The sequence below is a fragment of the Glandiceps talaboti genome, chromosome 18 (assembly GCF_964340395.1).
Source record: "Glandiceps talaboti chromosome 18, keGlaTala1.1, whole genome shotgun sequence".
NCBI classification, from domain to species: domain Eukaryota; kingdom Metazoa; phylum Hemichordata; class Enteropneusta; family Spengelidae; genus Glandiceps; species Glandiceps talaboti.
Window position 1 is genome coordinate 16,131,690 of NC_135566.1, and position 25,115 is coordinate 16,156,804.

A 25,115-nucleotide genomic window follows, 5' to 3' on the forward strand; every position below is an offset into this window, starting at 1 on the left:
ATTTGTTAATTATAAAATGTCGAGGATATCTAAGAATATATGCATACATTCACTTTTTGGATTTTTGTGACACTTTTCTATCCATTCCTGTTGTTATCTCTGCAATACACACCATCATTTGGATGTTGCTATGGGCCTGGCTGTGTTGCTAGGCATGCATGTGATATTTTTTTAATGTTTATCCACACATTCATCCCTATTCTCTTTGTGATATATACACCACCATTTGGCTGTTGCTATGGGTATGGTCTTGTTGCTAGACTTATTTGCATACATTTTTTAATGTTTTATTCACTTGCCTATCCAGCAGTGTTATCTTTTGAAAAATATAGTCATTAGGCTGTTGCTAATGGCGTGGTCATGGTTGCTTGGGTAAGTTGTGTCAATATATCTTGACCATCTGCAGAATAACACCTGTTACACATCCCCACCAAATTTCAACCCCATCCACCAAGTAGCTTTTCAGATTAAGTTTTTAACCAATAGTCGCAGTTTTAGCCTAATTTGAATATCATTGTGTGCTGAGACCCATTTTAAGACCAAATTTGCATATCACTAAAGGGTCACAAACTGTTTTATCTTCACATCTCAAAGAGCATCTCCACCAAACTTCAGACCAATCAAGTTTTTCTACCAAAAATCACATTTTCTGACCCGAATTACACACTATTGTCATCATTTTCATTTTAACAAATTCCCAACTACATGTACACACCCACAACAATGCAACATCTTCATCAAATATCAAAATAACATGCCTTTATAGTTTTTTTTTAGTTAAGTTGTCAACACACACACAGATGCTTTGTCATGCCTATAGCACTACTAAAACTTATAGTAATGACGGTAATAGTGAACAAATAGCCAACCACTACATCAGATTGCCCTACTGATTACATAAGCTGTATTTCTAGATTACCCTACTATGAGTCTCAGCATGGCAGGTATTCAACATTTCACAAAAACTCTGGACAATTCTCCTTTAAGTTTTAATGGCCTATATTTCTAGCTGGTTGTTACCATACTGTGGCTTTACTGGAGAAAGATAAAGGTAGAAAAAAAAGAAAGAAACAATTTCACTTTGTTCTTGGGTTGACTTTATTTGTAAAATCTGTCAAACCAGAAAATAATTTCAACTTCAGCCCGACAATACATTATTTCCTACACATACATACACACGAAATGAAAAAATGTGACACTTGGAATATACACCTGGTGATAATAATAATATGCAAATACAATGTATATGTCCAACACATTGATTTGTGCCTTGTCAGGTACACCTGGTGACAACATGCATACATTTGTATTTCACATGATTATTAAGCCTGGTCAATATAAATCTTATTACAATAAGCAAATACATGAAAAGTGTGTCACTAACATTCCATTCTGAAGTTCTCAGTGTTTAAAACAGGCATGTCAAATAAACAGTCCTCCATACACAGGGTTCACATACACATGTACAGCTTGTAATTTACAATATAAAAACATTTGTGAAGTTAGGGAGTCCTGGATTAATTCATTTAAATTGTGGAATTTATGAATAGATTTATGAAAAGTCTGACAGGTGCATTTCCATGGTGACAGGCAGTAAGACATTGAGAAGGATCCATGTAGTGATGATTCTGATTGTAATTTGTATATCCGTTAACCCCAATGTGATATTCATATTGATTTGTCAGATGATTAGTTTTTAACAGAAAAACAAATGTAAAATGTTCCAATCCCATTTTCTGTCTGTATATTATTGTACACAAGTCACTAGTTTGGAGGAATATTCTAAAATGTCCGTGGGTTGAAAAAAATACTCCTTCCTATTTTCTGTTGAAGCAATAAGACCACGGTTGGTTAAGTCCATCGTCGTAAACCTCAGCCTCTTTTACGACACCGTCCAAGAGACAGCGCCACCAGTGTCATGGAAGAAATAACAGCTCTGGTTTGCGAGAATGGTTAAGTTATGAAAAACACCAAAGTGATGTTGCCATTATTTGTTACCTTTCCTTAGTAACTAGTGAGTGTTGAATAAAATAAACACAAAATTTAACTACATGTGTATATACTGTCTAGGAAGAAACATAATATGATTGATATACACATGAATAAAGAGAACGCAACAGGAAACCAAGTTAGACTGTAAGATACATCATGTCGTTCCACCCTCACCGGCCGACTCTCTCCCGACTCTATCAATCTGAAGTACTGTGACTGCAACTTCAAAAGATTTAGGTAGGCAGGGTTGACCGATATGTGAGGGCATCCTGTCATGGCGTACCTTACAGACTAGACAGTAGAAACCAAATGTGTACAGGAACAAATTAAAAGTACAGTCATACAAATTTCTTCACAACAAATACTGTACACCATACCAACAGGTAAACTTGTGTTTCTTAAACACTTGTGCGTAGTTAGTAAAAAAACATGTTTAAAAATCCATTTTACAATGACTGTGCACAATGTTCTTGAAAATGAACCATCCCAGTTAACAATACAACATTTACAGACTACATATGCAAGTATGTATAGCGGTTAAAAGTTACTCAAGATTGCACTTTTTCAAACAGAACGATAGATGAGTTAGTTGTCACAGGTCATCACTTTCCAGCACCAGACAATTTGACAATTGTAAATGATGAACTGCATCTAAAGAAATTGTAATATCTATTAATAGATCAAAGTAAAACACAGAGATACTATATATAAATTATAATTAGAATATAATAATTGATAAAACAAGCCGTGGCACAAGGAAAGGACATCATTAATAGTATGATATACATTCAAAGAAGTTTTTAAAGAGGCTTAATTTCACAGCAAAGAGTAAATTAAAACAGTCCAAAAGAGTAAATTAAAACAATTTGCATGAAATCCAAAGTCAAGGTACATTGTAGTATGTACACATCATTGTAGTCTGTACCACTGTGACAGGGTGCCCTCACACATTGGTCAACCCTCTCACATCTGTATCAAACTGGGCCCTTTCTAGAATTTCTAACCAGAGGTGGATGCATCCAATCACAGATAGGTACATGTACACATACGTTAAAATGACCATAATGTGAGAGAGGTGGCAGGTAAGGGCAGAATGACACGACATACATGTACCTTACAGTCTAAAGTCCTTCCAATTTGAAGAAAAATCTTTACTACACGGAGGTTCTTTTTCTTTTTCCAGTCTAAATCAAACCATATTTCTCATTCAACAAATACAGCCACTGAGATGATATGAATTAGTTTTAAATCCTAGTACTGTACTGTAATGTTTCGTTGGGGTTTATTTCATTTCTTGAGAAGGCTAAAATACAAGTCTGTTAGCAGATTTGTGTCAAGGATACATAGTAATCAAGGTAAACTGTGTGTGTGTTTAATTAATATGTGCACTATTTCCTTAAAGTGGCCATATGGATGAAAACCGGCTATCTATTTTGCATTCTGAATTTATAAAATAAGTCTACTACATGTATATGATTCTACTTAGAAAATCAATTTAGAACAGCATATACCAAGTCCTTGTTTGTAACTCAATAAATTGCAAAAAACTAAAAAAAGTATGTAAAAAGTTTGTTATCGTACATACAATAACAAACATGTAAAACATTTTCAATGTTTCACAATTTATTGCGTTATAAACAAAGACTTGATATTATGTTCTTTCATTGTTTTTTTCAAAAACCATAAGAGTTGTTTTTTCAATTAAAAATCCCAGATAAATGGCCAATTTTCATCCATATGAACCAATCACCACAGTTGACATGACAATTACCAACATCATCTATATGACTGACTGATGAATTCACCCAATCACAGTTGACATAACAACTACAATATTAAATCACAACAAATTAATGGCAGCTGATTGGCTAAGCAAACCATACCAATTACAATAGACATAACAAATACCCAAATCTCATGCCAATCACAATTTGATTCTACAATTATCCACTGACAAAGACTGACCACAGCTAAAAGTATCACTGATCACATACACGTGAGACAAGTACATGGGTGAGGTTACTTTGATGAAAAAACATGACATTTTAACATTTCTCCGAATGGCAGGTACAAGAGATCCATATTTGCTCTACCGTTATTTTTTGTTATGTCTTCTTAAAGATCACAATTAATTTTTCTACCTTATTTTTTTATCAAATGAGAACTTTCATCAATGTTACTGTAAGACAATAACTAAGTTATAATGTGGCAGTAGTTGACATGGTGATTCAAGAATAAATGAAAACATCTGCTTTATGTATCTGTTTGCTATCTTTGATGACCAGAGTACATGCACTTTATAACACAATCAGGAACCCATGAACATACCAAAGCAGAATGAGTGATCTGAATATGTTCACGCACTCAAAAGATCAATCATACCTATAAAATCAAATCACAATATCCACAACAACAAAAGTGTTACATTAAATAGAAGACATTCCTATCCTATCAATACACGTATGCTGCATCATTTGTATAGAATCTTGTTCATTTCTTTGTTTGCACTAAAAAGAGAAGTGTCAGCTTTATCACTCTTTTGATTCAAGCGATCTATCTGGTCATTTTGACGCTCTATTTCATCTCCAAGACCAAGTGCCAAATCTTTGAGTCTGTTCATCCCTGAAGACATTTCACCTAGAGAATGAAACACAGGCTTACATTAAGTTATTCTTGCATACATTAAGTTATTCTTGCATACATTAAGTTCATAATAATTTTCAATGATTTCCTTTTCACTAAGAAATGTTTAACCAAGGAAGACAACGAAATGTATTGTTTTCAATCTTCTTTGTCAGGGATGTAGAAAATTTTAATGACAAGGAAAAATAAGTTTTGATAGGCGGAAATTTGGTGCGTAAAGCACGCAGCAACTGCAGCAAGATTGAACTGATGTTGAACAGAGGTTCAACATCAGTTCAATCTTGGGGAAACATTTGACATGATCAAATTACGATTGTTTGTTTCAACAAGTCAAAACACAAACTATTAAACATTTCGATAGAATTATTGATGGTTCAGAATTTTTTCTACGTTTAAAGGTTTTCTCGGTCAAGAATTTATCGCTGACACATGGTCATTTTTCTGCCTTTCAGCTCTTTTCTACATCCCAGTTTGTACGTGAAAGCGTCACTTGACATTAATAACAAAGTGATAGCAGCTACTGTACTGTTCATTCTTACCAACAACCATCAAAATGTAAACCAAAAATTACAAAATTCTGAAAACAGAAATAGTAGTCTCTGTAGATATCTTATTTTTTACAATAAAATAAACTTACCTAAATTTTTGTCAAGCTGTCTATCTACTTGCCGACTTGACGATTGATAACCATTCCCCTCTTGTGAATCATCATAGTCGGCATTATAACTTGCATTGTAGTTTGTAGTATAGGGATCGCGTAGTCTCATAGCAGGATGTACGTCATCTCTGCTGGTATCACGTGCCTGAGTTTGTTGAACAGCTTTCTCTAACCGTTCACTCTGTGTTTTCTCGGGTGCCTGTTCTTCCTCTTTCGGCTTTGATCTAAAGTAATTGATGAATCCACCAAACACACTTTTTAGAGATGTCAGGTGTTGTTGAGTAGTTTTCATATCCTTATTAATCTTGTCCAGATTAGTTTCTGTTCTGTTCAGTTGTTCTCCCTGTCTCACCAATTCCTGATAAAACAAAAAGAGAAGAAAAACACCAAATCAGTTTTCTTACTTATATCATAATTTACCTTTAATCATATCCGATGTATTTGCTAAGAAGAAATAATACTTTTCCTTTTCTATCTCACACCTCAACATACTTTACCCAAATAAGGGCAACTATATATTTTAATCCGCTTTGTGGTACAGCCTGGGATTTTAAATCAATTTTAGCTAAACAACAATTTATTCGTAATAACATATCTAACATTGTCACTAAAAGGTGCAAATCATTCATTTCAAATGTATTTTAGCATTTTAAGAGATATACGAGTCTTTTCAGCCTGGTTATAGCAGATGGCAGGCACAAAAATAAATAAATATATACACAATGTGACACTGGGGAATGAAGCAACACTTGAAAATTAAGTAATACCTACTACCTAGTCTAACAAACTTATCTATGTTAGTGGATATTTTTCCCTGTTTTTCCATTGCATCTTGAAGAAATGGTTTGTCCATCTACTTCCATGGTTGGTCAAAGACACTAGATACTGTTGTACAGGCTAGTGTCACTTGCATATACTGTTCTAAATTCTATTTTTTAATTTTTGTCTTGTTTAACAAGAAACATAATTTACAAATAACCTACTGTTGTAATTCATAAGTAAAATACTCGAAACCACAAAGTGGGATCATCTTGTATTCTCATCCATGATCTAATCTAGCTCATCACAGTGTCAGTGGTGTGATGATTATGACTCACCTGACCACGTCATCTTCGTCAGGTGTTACGATTTGACGTTTTTATGAATGTTTACGACTGCTAAATATGGAATTTGAGGTTTCGCTTGTCTTATCAATAAAATGTGACTTTTGTTAAACATTTACTACAACTTCCATGCTTCTCTACTGTAAGCTACTACTGTAGTAGTACTAGAATTTATGATACACACAAAATGTTATCGGGTTTACGATGTAATAACAATACATAATAAAATGTGTCTCACTTCTGCTGTATCGACGCCCATTCGCTCTGATTCGTACACAAGACCCAATGATCGTTGTGTACTTTCTAACATTCCCCGTTCCCTTTCCATTCGTTCTTGTTGGAAATACGTATAGTCGTCATTTTGCTCTCTTCTGTCACTCCTTCTGGACGCCGTCTCAAAGCTGTAATCATCCTCTTCGTAAAACGGGTTGTTCGACCTACTCGCCATTTTTGATTCTCTGATTAACAGTTCCGGGTTTCGTGGGTCAAAGGTGACACAATCGCCAAGATATTTTTTCGAAAATAAATGAAATTTCTTGAAATACAGATTTGGTCATAGACACTTCCTATTTATCAAAATCATACGGTATTATCGGTAACACCTAATGTACACAGATGTTGTATCCAACCTGTGGAATAAGATGGAATCTCGCTAACTCTCGTTATAAGTGAGATTTTGGTACTTCGCGGATAATCATCAACAAAGTGTGACGTCAGATTCTAGCCTCAGCTGTGAGACTGAGTGAACGAAAATGACGAAGATTTGAAAAATTCCAATTCTTTCGACTCTGGTTAACTTCTTGTTCTTGTTTGCAACACTTTTTGTGGTGACAAGATGTCGACGGACTCGCCCAAGCGGCTATCAAAATGCACAGGGTCGATAGTCCGACCTCAAGCTGTCAGGTGAGACGGAGAGTGATTTTTCATTCAAATTCGTCATGTATTTATAACTTCTACAATAACATGTCAATATTTTCAATAATAGTAGCACTGTTATGCAAGACATATCAACCAAACGAATCAAAATTCAGCACTGGTGTGTAAGTTAGTGTGCTGTATGAATATCATGATTACAATCAGGCTAGTGTCTTGTTATGAATAAAAAATGCCAACTCAAAGTCAACTGAATCAAATAAACAAACAACGTCCTTCAACATAAAAAAACGTCATCAGTAATATGAAATAAATTATTTCAAAGTCGAAATATTTTCCTTTTGATTTTGTTTGGGACAGCATATAACATCCTAAACAAGTACGGTTTCTAAACTTGTAAATAAAATTTGTGACATTCATGAACGTGATACTGGCAGTGCTAGTCGTAATCTTGAAAATTTCAGTTCAGTTGATTGTGACGTTCATGAACATGATAGTAGTAATCTTGAAAATTTATATCTGTCTCTTGTATCTTTGTCAAGTTTCACCAGTAAAAGTACAAATTTATTAGACATTTTTTTGACTTACATCTGTGATTCCTTTCCAACAGTGATAAATCTTATATGGCTAGTGTTGTAGACTTCTTACATGATGCATATGCAGCAACCCAACAGAAAGAAGACAAAGACCAGATAGTATGGGTACACTTTGAACAAGCACAATGCAGTGGTAAGAATGGATGTTTCCACACTTACTAAATTTGATGTACTTCTCCTGCTAGTCTGGAACCCTGGCAATGTGCCCTCTAATGATAGCCAAATTTTGTTGTTGTGAGTCAAAATGAGAGAAAAACTGGGATGTCTTGTGAGTCAACACAGAGAAAGAGATAGGGGAATACAAAATTGTGGTGCATCACTAGAAATTGTGTGCATCAGTGGTGCTTAGAGGGCACCATGAACCCCAGAATATTCCAGGACTTTCCACAACCTTCCACACCCAACAAGATTATGGATTCCATGCTACATATACATTCTGCTCATTTTAACTACTTTGATAGTTTGATGACATATTTTTATCGATATATTAGCACCACAGCTCTTGCCTGGAATCCATGGTCATATTCTAGGAATTTCACATCTGTCCACACCAAACAGGACTGTGAATTCCACTGAGACTATGGTAATGATTAGCTCAATTTGTCCACCTTGATACTTTGATATTTTATTTGCTCACAATTAACACCTGGAGTATTATAATCAATTAAAAATCAACGGAGTGTCTGGTGACAAGCGCTTGTCAGCAGCATATTGTTCTCGTGACAAGCGCCGAGCGTACATGTGTACTACAGCCTGGTCGACGTCAACATGTGCGCTAGTACTGACCCGTACCTTTGACACAATTAAGGCCCGGAATGGAGTTATACCGTCACCGTGTCGTTTTCCTGTAGTAGTTTCAAGTTTCCCACCCCAGCTTTAATAGTACTTGAGATTTAATGTTTATTTCACGATTCGGCGTTTAACTTGCGCGGCCGGTGAGCTGTCGTCAGCTGTATGTCATTACTTTGAGGCCATCACTGCACATGGGATAAAACAAGTAAAAAAGACCACGCAACACCACAAAAACTATACGCATTTTACCTGTCCTTCACAATAATGAATGTTATTGATGCAACAAACTTTAGTTGTTTTAGATTAATTACCTTTACTGTTTACACGTTGCACGTAGTACTACATCACATACGCGGCCATGGCCATGGAGCATATAGGCGGTGAAGTGTACATGTAATGTGTGTACGCGGCGGACTTCGCGGTTGTTGGAAAAAACAGGAGCTATCACACGTAATTAACAGTTTTAAGAACTGATGGTGTTTGATAAAGTGATAAAGTGCAATCAATTTCAAGGGTAATAAGAACGTTTTACACTTGACGCCAAAACACATCATAATGGGTGTCAAAGGTCACGCTTGTCAGCAGCATATTGTTCTAGTGACAAGCGCTTGTCAGCAGACTCGGCCAAAAATCAAACCTCAAAGTAATTTTTAAAAAATTGATGTGACAAGGCCTTCAGGTCACTCATATTTTCTTTGGCTGAACAAAGAAAAATATTGGGGGAATAATATCTAATTGATATGTGTTCTTTGTACAGGTGTAACTTGTAGTTCTGACTACATAGAATCTGATAGTATTGAACCACCTTTGTTGCTATTCATTGGATATACCAATGGTTTACAAGTATGGACAGTACCAGTAAGTATACCCTAAGTGTGCATAGTACATATGTATACATTATAATGCATATGTCTTTTGTGCTAAGGATTTTAACTATATAGACAATTACTGTCAGAAGCAATACTGGATCAAAATGTATAATGTATGGCTCATCTCATTTTGACATCAGTCTTGTTGTACTGTATCCAACTTACTAATATTATTCATACATTGTTGTACATGATTATCAGTTTTCATCATTTCAATATATGCAAATTACATATGTTGACTGGTTACAGAGGTACTAATACCATGTCGTATGTTTCCTGGAGGGACACTGGGTCACCTCAATACAGTTTGTTGCTGCCAAAGTAAGACCAGTCAACATACGATTGTTACACATCACATCTCCCCCATACAATGCCATGTATTCTGTATGTGCAGGGGTGTTTGCATGCTGCTACTCAGGGGGATGGTTGTCACCCGACCTTGGTTCACCAGTGAAATCCTTCCTCTGGCATTATAGACCTATAGATTAAGCTATAGACTGGCCCTACCTATGGGTTGCCTATAGTTTATTTCTGTAAGGGTATGACCATAAGTCTGTGTAAGATTTGTCACAATTTTGAATGAATGAATGAATGAATGAATGAATTAAATTTACTTCACCAGATAACAAAAATAAGCTACACTTTCAAAGAAACATATGATACAAATATACAAAATGAATACAAAAGAAATAGACAATTGTTATCTGATGTGGACCATGGAATGGGTGTGGATCATTCAGTGTATGCAAGCACCCTCAGGCTGTCTCACATCAGAGTGATTTGACCGTAAGTGTATACAACTTTTGTAGATAAGTGGAGAGGCACAAGAAGTGTTGTCAATGCGACAGGGACCAGTTCGTGTAGCTAAGCTGATTCCAACACCAAACCAGGATGTGACTGATATATTACGTGATAAGAGGCCATTGATAGCAATCTGTGATGGAGCTGGGTAAGACATCATACTGTAACCAGTAGATTCATATATGCTCTACAATGTACAATGGACTTGAAGTTAATTTTTTGCTTTGGCAGTCCCAGTGGGCTACCAATTTCAGAAAGTGGTAGCCCAAGGATTGTGACCGATAGTCCCATTTTCCTGAGCTGAAAACAGAGTTCCTGTATTGGAAATGAGTGTGTTATTAAAATACTTAGTCTTTTGTGTCCGTAAATCTTCCGTTCTTTAAATCATCACATATTCAGTAATAGCCTGAGTGGGCTACGAGCTACAAATTATGGGGTAGCCCCATGACAAGAATTGGTAGTCTTTGGGCATGGGACTACCATTAATTTTGAGCCATGCTCTATTATGAATGAGTAATATCTGTGGCTGTAGCTAGCACTGCAGCGGCAGGAATCTAATTATCAACAGAAAGAGTGTACATGTATTCTAGGGAAAGAACATAAGTCTGTTGTTATAACTATTTATATAGTACAGTATTCTAAGAAAATAGTCGTTGAAAAATTCAACAGTAAAAAAATTAATTGTTCTGTTTATTGTTTCCCATGATTATTAAGATATTTAAGGGATAGCGCCCACAACTCTACAAGGGTCTTAAAAGAACCCTTCACTACAAATTTGTCTTACAAGTGCACTAAATCTTATGATAGTTAACTTACTTATTAACTTTCCCACTATACAAGGACAATTTGCTGTAAAATGCATACAGCAATCTCGAAATGCAGTCAAAGTCCTTGTTGCAAGAAGAGTGAAATAAAATATAGATTTGAAACTTGTGTCACAGAAATAAAAATATATTATTATGTCAAAAATGATATGAAATGCATATGATTATGTGCAATAAGGAATGATGTATGACACCCCCACCCCCGCCACCACCTTATAAATCATCTCAAAATTATTACTAAAAGTACTGATAAATCTACATTGCCATGTCAATAAACTATCTTTATATCTCTGTTTTGTAGGTCTTCACATCCATTTTGCTCCTATAGTGTAATGTCTCTGAAAAATGGTGAAATAATACATAGCAAATCTTTCAAAACACCAGTAGTTGATTTACTGTGCAACAAACGGTAAGATATGATATTTTTTCATAATTCTTAGCAAATCTTTCAACACACCAGTAGTGAATTTATTATGTAACAAACGACGAGTTATAATGTTGTTATAATATTATGTGGCCGTCTTTTTTATGTGGTACATGTTGGTGGCAATTATACAACAGGTTTCGTTATTACAGTCAGTGGCATTTAATAGGTCGTGCAGCGGCTCAATGACTAGTACGCATACTCATCCTATATACTATGCGATGTTTTTATGGTGGTTTTACCCAAGGATGCATTGCGGCGCAATGATTATTCATGCTTGTACTATATACTATGCGCATTCTCCACACAGAGGGCGCTATCTACAATATCTATATGAGGCAGCCGGTCACAAATGAATCTGACCTGTGCAAGCTTATGGGCTTTGCCTAGTTATGATATTTGATAAATATAGGTACTTAGATATCGTATTTCATAGTTCAACTTATTGTCACATACATATACATGTACAACTGCTGGACGTCATTGTATTACATACATGTACTACCAATATATAGTGTTTAACTGCTGCCACAAGGGGAAATAGCTGTCTCTGTCAGTAACATATCATTTGTTTAAAATGTTAAACTTATTGTGTATAACAATGAGTTAATTAGAAGTACCGCACTCAAAAAAGGGACAGTTGTATTTTATTTACATTGTATATACTGTCATGTTGAACTTCTTTTCTGTCATTTTAGTGTGTTAGTTGTAGCACTGCAAGAGAAGGTAGCTGTATTTGACAGTCACACGTTTCAGACCAAGTCTTATATTTTGAGCTGTTTCCCAGCACCAGGTCCAAACCTGAATCCATTGGCATTGGGAACAAGATGGTTAGCCTATGCTGATAAAAAGGTGAGTCACTTATACTTACAGGTACTTACAGGTACCATATTTACAGGTCCTCTTCTGACTGTAGGCCTTGCTAGGCCTGTAATGTCAGCTCTGTTTGATTCTGTCTAGGAGGAGGTTTATTTCCGTAAAAGTCAAATCTAAAGAGGTGATCCTTCCACAGTTTATTAAGTCTATTTTCAAATGCCTGGTGTCATAGGGAGAATAGTCCACCTGTTTTTTGTAGGTAGCACCAAAATTGTACATTATCAGTATGTACAATTATGTTAGGTAATACTGAAAGGGAAAAAGTTCAGGCTGAGTTAGTCTTAGCATCATTTCTTTATACTTAGGAAAGCCAGTAAAGTCATTTGCCAATTGTGCATAGAATGACTCTTATAAATGTGGGAATCTGACTTAGAAGAACCTGTAATACACTTGAGTAGGGCATTCTGGGAAATAAACAATATTAGGAGCTTCTCCTCTCTCAAAATTGTTGCCTCAGCCTTGTTTTTGCGACTTTGGGTTTACCTACTGGATATTTTTTTTACTTGTAGTTAGTGTCTGTTCATCAAAGTGGAGGTGGTATGAGTGGTGATGGAGTCCATTCCTATGCAGCCACTGTTATCAATGCTGCCAAGGTAGGTATATTCTTGTAGTACATGTAGAAGTTTGTCTTTAAGTAAATGTATTTCAATATGACATGTACCAGCATTAATTTTTCTATCGTATTTGTCTAGAAAATATGAATGGCCTAATTTAAAAGGGCCTTGTTACTGTGAGTTGCAGATGAGCAGTGAGAAATGCCTTATGTCATGGTTATTTTCTCACTGTTCAAACTTGATTTCAAAAAATATAAAAAATGACTACAAACATATTGACTCTTGTTTCAAACATCACACAACGAATGACATAGATACACGTTGTTGTTATGTATAACAACCTGGGTACAAATTCCATATTTTCTGTTCGAACACATGCAACTTAATATTCCATAGGATAACAGAACCATAATATGATATACCGATATCTAACTAAAATCAACTGTGTTTCAAGTTTTCCCGAAAGTTACAATAATGTCAACACAACAAATTAACTTCAGCTCCATTGGCTCTTTTACAGAAGATAATATGTTTGCTTGTAACTTTTATAATTTCAGACCATCTCCAAGGGTTTATCCATATTTGGTGAGACAGTGGGACGACTAGCTAGTGGTAAAGACCAGCGGGCTGGTTCACCAACCCACAGTAGTGCAACTACTAGTACAGCTAGTATTGGTAGTCTTGACAAGACTCCAGGCATTGTCACTATTGTTGATGCAGCACTCATTGATGGGGAGGTAAGTCAGGTGTCAGGTGTTTTCAGAACTGCTCAGCCCTTGATAAAGACACTGTAAAGTTGAAACATTGGAATTATTTTAATCAATCCTGGTTAATGTCATTCAGATTTGCATCTCTTCAATATGAACACAAGTTAGCTCTATCAAAACATGCACCTCAAGGGGTTGTGGAGACTCAGAGGGAGTCAAAATGTAGTGATGAAAGTGCCAACATTTTTTGATATTTGTAACATTAAATCTCTTATTTACGCGGCCAGTTTTTGTCAATAGTAGGTTTGTAGACTTTTGCATATATACAGGTAAAAGTTTGATAAGTTTTAATGGCCATTTATAGTCATCATATCACTTAGTCTGTAAGGTACACCCCGACGGGCACCCTCACACATCGGTCAACCCCTTTCATAGAACAAGCTGATGAGGGCAGAGCAACATGATGTATCGTACAGTCTACATAAATTTTACAATGATGTAATGAACTTTTTACTTCTGTTCATTTTCAGTTTGATGTCAATGACGAAAGTAGTGGTGATGGAATCATAGCTCATTTTCCAGCCCATGCCAATGAACCAGTGTCAGCCATGAATTTTGATCCATCCGGTACCCTCCTGGTAACTGCTGGAACATCAGGACATAACTTCCATGTGTTCAGGATCCTACCCCATCCATGGCAAAGTAGTCAAGCTGCTGTACACCATTTGTACATTCTACACAGAGGCGACACTAGTGCAAAGGTAAACACAAATATCAGAAGAATTTAATCCTGGCCATGATATCACTTAAGGACATATCACATATAGTATGTCCTAAATGAATGAAGGTTGTTTATTGAGCTTGTGTGACATTGTGCGATCGTCCCCTATAAGAATGGATTCTCCAACGAGGACAAAGTAGTATACACCACATAGTCCTACTTTTGGCATATCTGAAAGTAAATACATTATTAGAATTATTATCGTAACCTGGGTATGTATTCACAGGTAGACGGTTACACTTAGTTTACAAAATGGCAGGAAGATACAGTCCCAAAACTTTACATATCTTTGTTGGAATTTTTTCTCATACTTTCCACCATCTAAAACGTCTTAACTAAATTTTGAAAACTTTCACATCTTCAATGATAACAGGTTCTGCATTTACCACTGAGATGTTGATAAGTTGATTAAAATGAACTTCTAATGTGATATACATTGTATAGTGCTGGGTTTCTGGTAGTATTTTAATGTGTTCACCATGATGTTTTTGCATTGTATCGATCGTAGTGGTGTGACCACTACAATTTTCACCATAGTTTACATGATATCTAAATGTGTTGATGACATTTGTGAACATTCGTTTAGGGAGAGGGGAAGGGATTTTGTCCTAAACAATTGAAATTTGTTTATTGAGCTTGTGTGACATTGCGCAATTGTCCCTAAAACTACAACTTTATACAAATAGTCTTTATGTGGTGAGATTATGTCTGATTTATTATCTGATAAAAGTAAAATTAATTCTCAGTTACTGAGACAAAAAAAAATAATTGTGTGTTTCCAATAACATCGCCCTAGAGAATAGGGTAGATGGGTCAGGATTTTATGTTTATTCTATTTTACCTTTTTAATAGTTTTTATTTGGGAAAAATATTGCTTTGGTTCAAAACCAAACGAAATGTTGGTCAGAATACCCCTTCTGTGATAGTTTGATTAAATATGTACGGACATTGCTGGGGAAAGAAAACAGATGTGCATGAAGGTCAAGAAGACAAAGAATTTCTTATCTTTTTGTTTTAAATATTTAAAAAATGTTTAGGGTTGGTGGCTTAACTACGGTCAGTCGGGTTATCAGAAACACACAATTGTTTTTATTTTGCCGTATTACAGATTCCTAGTTTGTAACTAGGAAGTACATGGAAGAGCACCGTTCTCATTTTTACCATTTTTCTAAAAAACTTACCACTGTGTGTTTCCTAGGTGCAAGATATATCGTTTACATTGGATAGTCGATGGGTAGCAGTTAGTACACTGAGGGGCACTGCTCACATATTTCCCATCACTACGTATGGAGGTAAGTACATTATTGTTGGCAATTATTATTTTGTGAATTTTGTCTGTCAACATTACCTTTGTGGTAACAGTAGAATGAAAACAGCATTCTAAAATGAATGTGTAGGAGGGTAGAAAACTAATGATGAAGTCTGATGTACCATTTAAAAATATTGGCAAACATGTAGAATTAAAGGAATGTTGGCAGAATTATAGTACATGGAACCAAAATTGGTGTTCCAAAGTTTCTGCTACTTCAGTCGCCAAATACAGATAGGAGCTTCTTTACTTTCTTCTTCATTCTAAATTGAATAACACAGAAAAGGTTATTTCAAAATGACAAGTTTTTGTTAGAATCATGATGATTTGTTGTGATATTCTGTATCTGTATCTGTATAGTTACGGTGTAGGTCCTGGGTAAGGAATAACACACCGGGGGAGAGTATTAGTCAGAATGGTTTTTGACAGTGACTGCCATTTTAAAGGCGTCACAAGATTTAGTACTATTGTCCAGGTGGTTCCAGATATTAGCAATTAACTCACTGTCACCTACTATCGTATCCATTAACTCACTGCGACCTACTATAATTTATTCATAATCATTGATCATAACTTAATAAGCGTTACTGTACATTAAATACACAGGACCCATTGGAGCCAGAACACATACCTCCCCTACAGTTGTAAACAAGGAAAGTCGCTTCCACAGAAGTGCTGGTCTAGAAGATATTACATTACATCGACAATGTAGCAGTCACAGTCCTGTACATAAAATGTCTGGTAGTCCAACATCATCAGGTAAATGTTTTTGTTGACCTTCAGCCAATGATAATTACGTCACCAATTATATAGCATCCCTCATATGCTTTGATATTTATTTCAATTCCAATGTAGTAAATTTAGTCAATAGCACCCCCAGTGGCCAAACTATACAATCTTTTGTTTTTTCATAGCTCGACCATGGTCACTTGAAGGTATAGAATTTACAAAACATAGGTGTTGACAAGACATGTTTATGGATCTGTAAAAAATAACATATATTTAACTTCTTTCTTATTTTGTTCTTTTCCTTGTTAGGATTCCATGGTGATGATAATGTTCATGCTGTAACGTCAAGTAGTTTAGTTCAACATGGTAACCCACGGTTACCACCATATCCTCATCCAATAACAGAGACAGCATTTGCACAAGTCAAGCAGCTTAATCCACTGGTTACTATGACAACATCGTCATCCTCGAAACAGAAAACTACAAGTCCACAGTCAACATCAGCAGATGCAGGGTATTTCCCCATGGCCTCCTGCTTTGCACCATCTAGGGCGCTTGTATTCAGTGGTAGTCCTAAGGTACCCAGAGATAAGACAGGTATTGGGCCACTTTAAGTTTGATAGTCAGTGTTTTTGCTAAGGTTTGGTAAGCCTGGTAAAATGACTGGGGAACTCCGGTAGATTTTACCTACTTACCAACCTTAACAAAGACACTGGTAGTACAGTACAACAAAACTCCATGACGTGAGAGTGCCAATGTCGCATACTCTGGGTATTTGCATCAATAGCTAAGATATTTTCGGCAGTGGTTGAAAGTGCAACAGAAAACAACATGAGCAGGGATTCAAGTAACCGGAGTATCCACTGTGTCACTCACATGTTGTGGCAGTTCAGTTATCATTACATACATGTATGTGTATCCAAAACAGCATAAAAACATAACTGTACGTTCATGTGGTTACCTGGTTTTATGTAGCTGACAATCACACAGTTCCCCATCAGTCTCTTGTAGAAAGGGATGAGAAGAATGTCCACAATGGCTGATCTTTCAGCCTACCCCCAGGGAAGATATCACCATGGGTAAATAGGTCAAAGGTGCAATTTATCTTATACTCATCACATTTATACAGCCTCTGTACAATGTTATTCCCCAATATTTTCTTTCATTCAGCCAAGGAAAATAAGAGTGACCTAAGGGGGCTTTGTCACTACTCGTAGTGACAACCCTTAGGACAGAGTATTTTACAGAATACCATAATTATTATACCAGCACCAGTAATATCAAAGAAAAATCAGGGAAAGTAATGACAATTTTGAACATTTGAATCATATTTTGAACACAGCAGAACCAATGACATAGACACATGTTGTTGTGACATAGACATGTGCTGTCATGACGTAGAGCGACCAGAGTATATATTCCATAATTTTTCTTTAACTTGGCTTGTGCATGGTATAATCTTTCATACTCAGGTGACAAAGTCAGATGTGATTTTTTGTAGTGTATGAGCTAGTGTATGAGTCCAGTCAGTCAGATGAAATACAAATCTACTAAAATCTTTCATAACCTTTAATCTGTACAATATATGCTAAATCAAAGGCTTATCATTCAGTGATTTTGATGAGTATTGAAATGTTTGTATTTCAGATAGTGTAAAACCTCCTGTGATAGACTCCCTCTATGTCATGGGTGCCCATGGTAAACTGATAGAGTATTTCTTAGAGCCGCATGCACAGGCTAATACTGCTAAGAAAAACGATGATGCACCATTAGAAGTCTTCACAACAGCAAAGTTACAATGGATAGTACAGAGGTATGTAGGACGATCTGAACACTTTCATTTCACATAACACCAGTAGAAATGAAATCTACCAACTGAAGAACATGACTTTCCAGAGAAAACAGATTTTGTTTCAGTCAGTGGATTTAGCATATGTTTTCATATAGTAATTCGTTAGTCAATATCCAACCACTTAGTGGGACTATTAATACCCAAAAAACCTTAATTTACATTGTTTTAAATATTCAATGTATGAGTGGACATTGTTTACTTCTACTCCTGTGCTTATTTTCATCAAAGCCAGTGTAGCAACTAAAATTGGGTTAGTTAATGGCTTTTACCACACCTGTTCAGTGTTACTGATAAGTCCTACTTTAAGGTATACCAAAGTAAAATACAGAGTTGACAGATATTAGGAGTAAAATCTAGGTGCAAAAAAAAAACAGTCGTTTGCCCAAACTGTCAAAAAAGTTGGTCCGGAGCAAAAGAATAATCCTGTGTAATCCTTATGATTCCACTGATAAGATAACACTAATGCAGGAACTAGGGATTGAAACATAGCCCTTTAATTTGTGTTAGATCATACTGTTATTAAACCTTATTTAATAATGTCCATACAGGGACCTACATCTCTACTACCAAATCCAAGTCATTTCATGTTGGTTATCAAATTATTTATTTCTCACAGGGGTCCATCATCAGCTGAGTATAGACCACCTTTAGGAATGAACAATCCATTGATAGTCATGGCAACACAGCAACCAATCACTGGTAAGTATTCTCTGATCCAATGATAGTCATAGCAACACAACAACCAATCACTGGTAAGTATTGTTTGATCCAATGATACTCATAGCAACACAACAACCTGATCCAATGATAGTCATGGCAACACAACAACCAATCACTGGTAAGTATTTTCTGATCCAATGGTAGTCATAGCAACACACTGACCTGATCTAATGATAGTCATAGAAACACAACAACCAATCATTGGTAAGTATTTTGATCCAATGGTAGTCATAACAACACAGGTTGCAACTTGTTTGTAAGGATTTGATATTATAGTTTATTACATTAAAGCGGAACGAATCTGTGATATCACATGATCATATTGTGTCATTTGATCTTGTCTTCTTTACAGATTCATACTACAATGATGATTCACAGCTGGATTTTGATCTAGAAGATGGTTTCCGTGGTGAAGATGAAGATTGGTTGCCACAGGTACTTCCTTGCTTCATGTCAAGATTTATTTTAAATAGTTTCAAAACCAGACTTTCAATCAGAATCATTTCCGAATTACTAGCTATGACCATGATTGTTCAAAGATGGGAACAGCAATGTTGCAGTACCTTACCTTTGTTGTCTTCTTAACCAGCAGTAATTATGTGAAAACTAACCAACAATTAAATATGGTGTCTCAGGTTTGTCCATCAGCACGACCCTTTAATGATGTCTGCATAAGTAATACATAGATGATGGTCAGAAAAATTAAATTTTTTTGTGCTGGGAATTGCTTCCAGCATAGACACATACACACAATTCTACAGAACTTCATTCAGGTTTGGGACTATATGTGACAGGGCAATATTGCACACTTGCTATCACGACTCACTTTGCTTTCGAATTGTCAATGCTTTCTCATTCAATCCACTGTCTATCCCAAAGTTGTCCAGGCCTGGCAACACATAGCACCGACAGACTCTGTGTGAGTACATGTAATCGTCCTCGACTCTTTGAGTCGATCATTCCTCCAGGAGTCCCCCCAAATTTGCACTCATCTTGTGAGTGAGAAATGGCTGAGTGATACAGCCTACTCAGTCTGTAGAACACTGACCCGTGGTTTGGTTCGGTCACAGAAAAATCCTCCTGTGTCCAGTGAGATTTGAACCCATGACCTACCTACTGCTAATCCTGAGCTTTAAAGTTGCACAAGCTGAGTCTAGAAACGTTTACTCAAGTGAAAATACTTGCTTAAAATCTTCATTAAACTATTCTAGTATATGTTGCTGTCAATATACATGCCTTCTATGACATTTCAATTGCCTTCTGGCATTGTTAGAACAGTGGATTGTCAAGTATGGATTCCTCGACATTTTTTGATACATACGAAAAATTACATCATCAGATCATTTCTATGTTATACATTGTTACCAGGTTTGTGTTCAGTCACTTGCAAGTGATGGCTAAAGTATGTTTCAGTAAGTAGAATACTATGAGTGACTTTTAGATACACAGCATATACTTCGGTCAAAAACGCATAAATACTCAACTTGTGCCCCTTTAACCACGATGCCACAGGGAGCCAGAGAAACAAGACTTAAAGTGGCCTTTTCTTCTGTCTTTAAGGTTGAAATATTAACACATGCTGGTCCACATCGTCGTTTATGGATGGGTCCACAATTCCAGTTTAAAACTTTCAATTCAGCAGTATCAACGACAGTGTTGTCTTCACAATCATCAGCATTGCTCTCACAAAGTCCTGAAACTACTGGTATGGATATTTACAATGATGAACTCAACTTTCAAAGTCTAAGGTAAAAATACAATGTTTTCTGTCTTTTCTAGGTGATGTTCAAGGCTGTCCTTATAACTTCAACAACAATAGCACAATTCAGCATGGATGATTGCTTTCTAAAGCATAACAGCCATATACATATTAGTCTAGAGCTATCCTTCATCTAATCTTAAGATCTCTCTTTACGTCTAGCTCAAAACTCCTGAGATGAAATTTAAAATTCAAACAAAGCCACCCACACAGTCATTAATATCACATCTTTGTTAATCAATCACAGAATTCTAACCAATAATAAGTTAGTGTTTATTGGGGGCAGTTATGCAATGTCCAAATATGGTAATCACAGAATTCTAACCAATAATATGTTAGTGTAGTGTTTATTGGGGGCAGTTACATAATGTCCAAATACTAGTATGGTAATATTTGCAAGGTCAGGACGCTACTTATACACTGTTTACATCACTATTGGGGTTCACTCATTTTCATGAACAACTTTTTGTTCATGATTGAATCATTTGCCCAGATGGGGTTAGAGATGATTTGATACCATGTTGGCATCCAGACTACATATGGTAATGCCTTGAGTATATAATGGAATGCATATTACTTTTCAATTTAACTATAGAATTCACCCTGTACGTTCACAACCAGTGCCAACACCACAGGTAGTACGAAGTGATGAATCTGCTACTGCATCTATGCCAACACTAATAGAGGCTGGATCAGGTAGGATACCACAATATCTATAATTATAAAAGAAGTTAGAGTTTGTTTAGTGATCTAGTGGAAGTGTATTGCACACTTATTTGCATTCAAGTATTATACCTGCTAAAGTAGCCTGTACATGCTAATGTATGCCATGATAGGGCGCCCTCACACATTGGGCAACCTCAGGCCAGGGCAGACTGACATGACATATCTTACAGTCTACTCCTAAAGCATAATTTATGAAAACAATTTTGACTTAAATTTTTTAGCACCCCAGAACCATTGACATAGACACATGTTGTCATGACAATTAGAACAACCGGGGCATATGGTGGTGGTGGTGGTGGTGGTGGTGGTGGTGGGGGGGGGGGGGGGGGGGGCAGTATTTGCACTCATGCTTGCACTGTTTTCTGCTGGACTTTCACTCACTAAACTCATGAAAGTATAGCCGCAGAGAACACTTCAAGCACTCATGCAAATACCCTGAATATACCACACTTGCACTTGTGCATCATGGGGATCTGTCATATTATTTCGTTGTTTAAAATGTTTTACCATTATGTAAAATGTTCAACTTCTTGAAAATGGCCTTTGATATGCAAAATTACTGAAAAGTTTAAAGCTGTCTATCCAATCATTCTAAATCAAAATTTAAACATGATTTGATAGCAGTGTACAATGTAAATTTATTTCTGTGTACAGGAAGCTTTGATCAGACGTCCACATTGTTAGAAGTGTGTGGTAGTTGGCCAGACAGTGGTAGATTACATAGCAATGAACAAGTAGAGGAACAACTGAAACAGACATTAGCAGAAGCCATGCTAGAATCACCTTTGAAAGAGTCACAGTCTACCACAATCACAGGAGGTTAGTGCTTCTAATATCTATATTTGAAAGTACATTTGGAGTCATCAGCTGAGAATCAGGTTGCAGTGATTTTATAGTTTACCATAGTTCACTGATTTCAACATATTTCAGCATGTATGTGTTTGTTTGTGGTGATTTCTTACATTTTCTGAGGTCAGTACATTCGTATCTTTGGGACAATTGCACAATTGCACAATGTCACACAAGCTGAAAAAATGAACTTTGTTCATTTAGGCCAAAAACTCCTCCCCAGTCCCCCTAAACAAACATTCACAAGTACAACATCAACATGTTTATATATGATATCACCATGATGATAATTGTAGCGGTCACATCACTACAATGATTGGTGCAATGTAAAAACATAGTAAACACATTAAAATATTAGCAGAAACCCAGCACTCTCACATTAGCAGTACATTTTTATCAATTTATCAACATCTCAGCAGTAAATACAGAACCTGTTATCATTGAAGGTGTGAATGTTTTCTAAATTTGGTTAGAAGTATGAAAATGAAGTTCAGCAATTGCATTGATACCAGACCCCCCCCCCCTTAAACGAACAAAGTTCATTTATTGAGCTTATATGACATCATGTGATCACCCTTAGTGTTTGTTTGTTCATTTGTGTAATTGTTTGTTTGTGTGTTTGTTTCAGGACAACAAGATATCTTGGAAGATTGTGGTGATCGGTACAGTACCAGTAGTAGTAATGATTCGGCAGAAAACCCACATCACTACATGGCCACATCGTCAACACCTCACAATATTGATCATGTTCTAGTCTTTCCTTCTAATGCTAATAATTCACCTGAATCATTCTAAGCAATTCACCAACAGTCACAACATACAAAAAAAAAATAACACACAAAGAAGAAGTCAACTAGAAAAAAAACTTAAGATTTCTAAACTTTCAAAACTTCAAAAACAGCCACAACTTGCAAAAAAAAATGAAAAAAAAATGAAAAAATCAACTAGAAAAAACTTAAGATTTCTAATCTTTTGAAACTTCAAAAACAGCCACAACATGCAAAAAAAATAATAATAAAATGAAAAATTCAGATTTCTAGACTTTTGAAACGTCATTGTACATTTTGATTTTTAATGAGTACTAAATTGTGATACTTTTTGCGAAAGGGATTGAATAATAAAATATGACAGCTGTGGATTTCTTTGAGGTAAATACTGTTACTAGCCACTTATGTGAAAAGAAAATCGAGATATTTGACTCTCAAACAATAACGTGATGAAACCAGAGATAACAGTAAATGATGCATGAAAGGTGGTTTCACCAATGTTAAGTGGTGTTGTCAGTAAATTACACAAGTGTTGTATACTAGTAACTCCAGCTGGAATTTATGGTATGTGCAATACTTACAGGTTACATCTATTTAAATTCTGAATTTTGACTTCAAAGCAGTGTCAAATATACCAAGACTGAGTTGGCATTATTCTTTCATTTGGGAAAGAACACTTCAGAAGCAAGGCTGTTATTTAAGCTGCCATTTTTTTCCTACATATTTGATAATTAACTTTCCACTTTCCTCTTCTCTTAAGGGACATGAATTTTGTTTTTGATGGTGGAAAGTATGTGAGAAAATTCCAACAAAGATATGTAAAGTTTTGGGACTGTATCTTCCTGCCATTTTGTAAACTAAGTGTACCCGTCTACACTGTGAATACATACCCAGCTTATGATAATAATTCTAGCAATGTATTTACTTTCAGATATGCCAAAAGTAGGGCTATTCGGTGTATACTTCTTTGTCCTTGTTGGAGAACCCGTTCTTATAAGGGATGTTCGCACAATGTCACACAAGCTCAATAAATGAACTTCATTCATTTAGGACAAAAATGAAGTTTAGCAATCGCATTGATGCCAGACTACCTACCCTCTAAACGAACAAAGTTCATTTTTTAGCTTGAGTGACATTGTGCAATCATCCCTTACGCAAAAAAAAAATTCTTCTAACTAACAGGGTTCCTTTTTATAGATGACAATATCTTGACCACTCTTGATACCTGTGGTAGTATTTTACCTCATGCTAAAGGATCAAAACAAGTAGATCGACTTTAATCTTATGTGGCCCCACATATTTATGCTGATGCAACGAAATATGAAACACTTTTTGGACAGTGCCATAAAGAGGCCTGTGGTTTTACAACAATGAATTGTGGTATCCCATAAGAAGTCTAATTATTTTTATTTGTATGACACCCCTAAGAGTAAAATTATATTTCAGGTATTGAGAATTATGAGATCATGGAAGTAGGAAGGACAGTCCCTTGTCTTCCTATACCTCCATGATGAGACTAAGGAGTTTAAAATAATATGGACACGACCCAGCTCATCAGGACTACACTGAGTTAGACTATGTTGTGACTGATGTCTGAGGGCGCCCCGTCATGGCGTACCTTACAGACTAGACTACAGTGAACTTATGTATGTTTCCTCTCAGAATATAAACATTACTTTCAAGATTTCTATCTGAATAGTGGAAATTTTGTACACTTACATTTACTGAAATGATATCGTGGGTTTTGTTAAACTGTTGCATGTGAATACCCATAAATAAGTATAATGATATGTGTAAGTTTTGTGTTGTGTTGTGTTATGTGAGTTGAGATTGTTACAAAGTTTAATGTCAGAATGACAGTCAAATTTTGCTGCTGTTTAATATATGTAAGAGAAGATATTGTAAAAATGT

General features: G+C 35.9%; 2 protein-coding genes across 2 annotated transcripts; one reads left to right on the forward strand and one right to left on the reverse strand.

The window, feature by feature from the left end:
• Window positions 1-1,084: 1,084 nt before the first annotated feature.
• On the reverse strand, window positions 1,085-7,873 carry LOC144449590 (synaptosomal-associated protein 29-like). The gene is made up of 4 exons (XM_078140154.1): window positions 7,858-7,873; window positions 6,635-6,854; window positions 5,273-5,651; window positions 1,085-4,629 (listed from the first exon to the last, which is right to left on the reverse strand). The coding sequence occupies exons 2-4, from the start codon at window positions 6,842-6,844 to the stop codon at window positions 4,463-4,465; spliced, it is 756 nt and encodes a 251-aa protein (XP_077996280.1). The 5' UTR covers window positions 6,845-6,854; window positions 7,858-7,873; the 3' UTR covers window positions 1,085-4,462.
• On the forward strand, window positions 7,100-25,115 carry LOC144449589 (BCAS3 microtubule associated cell migration factor-like). The gene is made up of 19 exons (XM_078140153.1): window positions 7,100-7,299; window positions 7,880-7,998; window positions 9,415-9,515; window positions 10,336-10,475; window positions 11,453-11,560; window positions 12,274-12,427; window positions 12,961-13,044; window positions 13,563-13,742; window positions 14,243-14,473; window positions 15,692-15,785; window positions 16,409-16,561; window positions 16,841-17,128; window positions 18,179-18,344; window positions 19,000-19,082; window positions 19,456-19,538; window positions 20,664-20,851; window positions 21,458-21,558; window positions 22,243-22,407; window positions 23,066-25,115. Exons 1-19 carry the CDS (start codon window positions 7,232-7,234, stop codon window positions 23,230-23,232), a joined length of 2,673 nt encoding a protein of 890 aa, XP_077996279.1. The 5' UTR covers window positions 7,100-7,231; the 3' UTR covers window positions 23,233-25,115.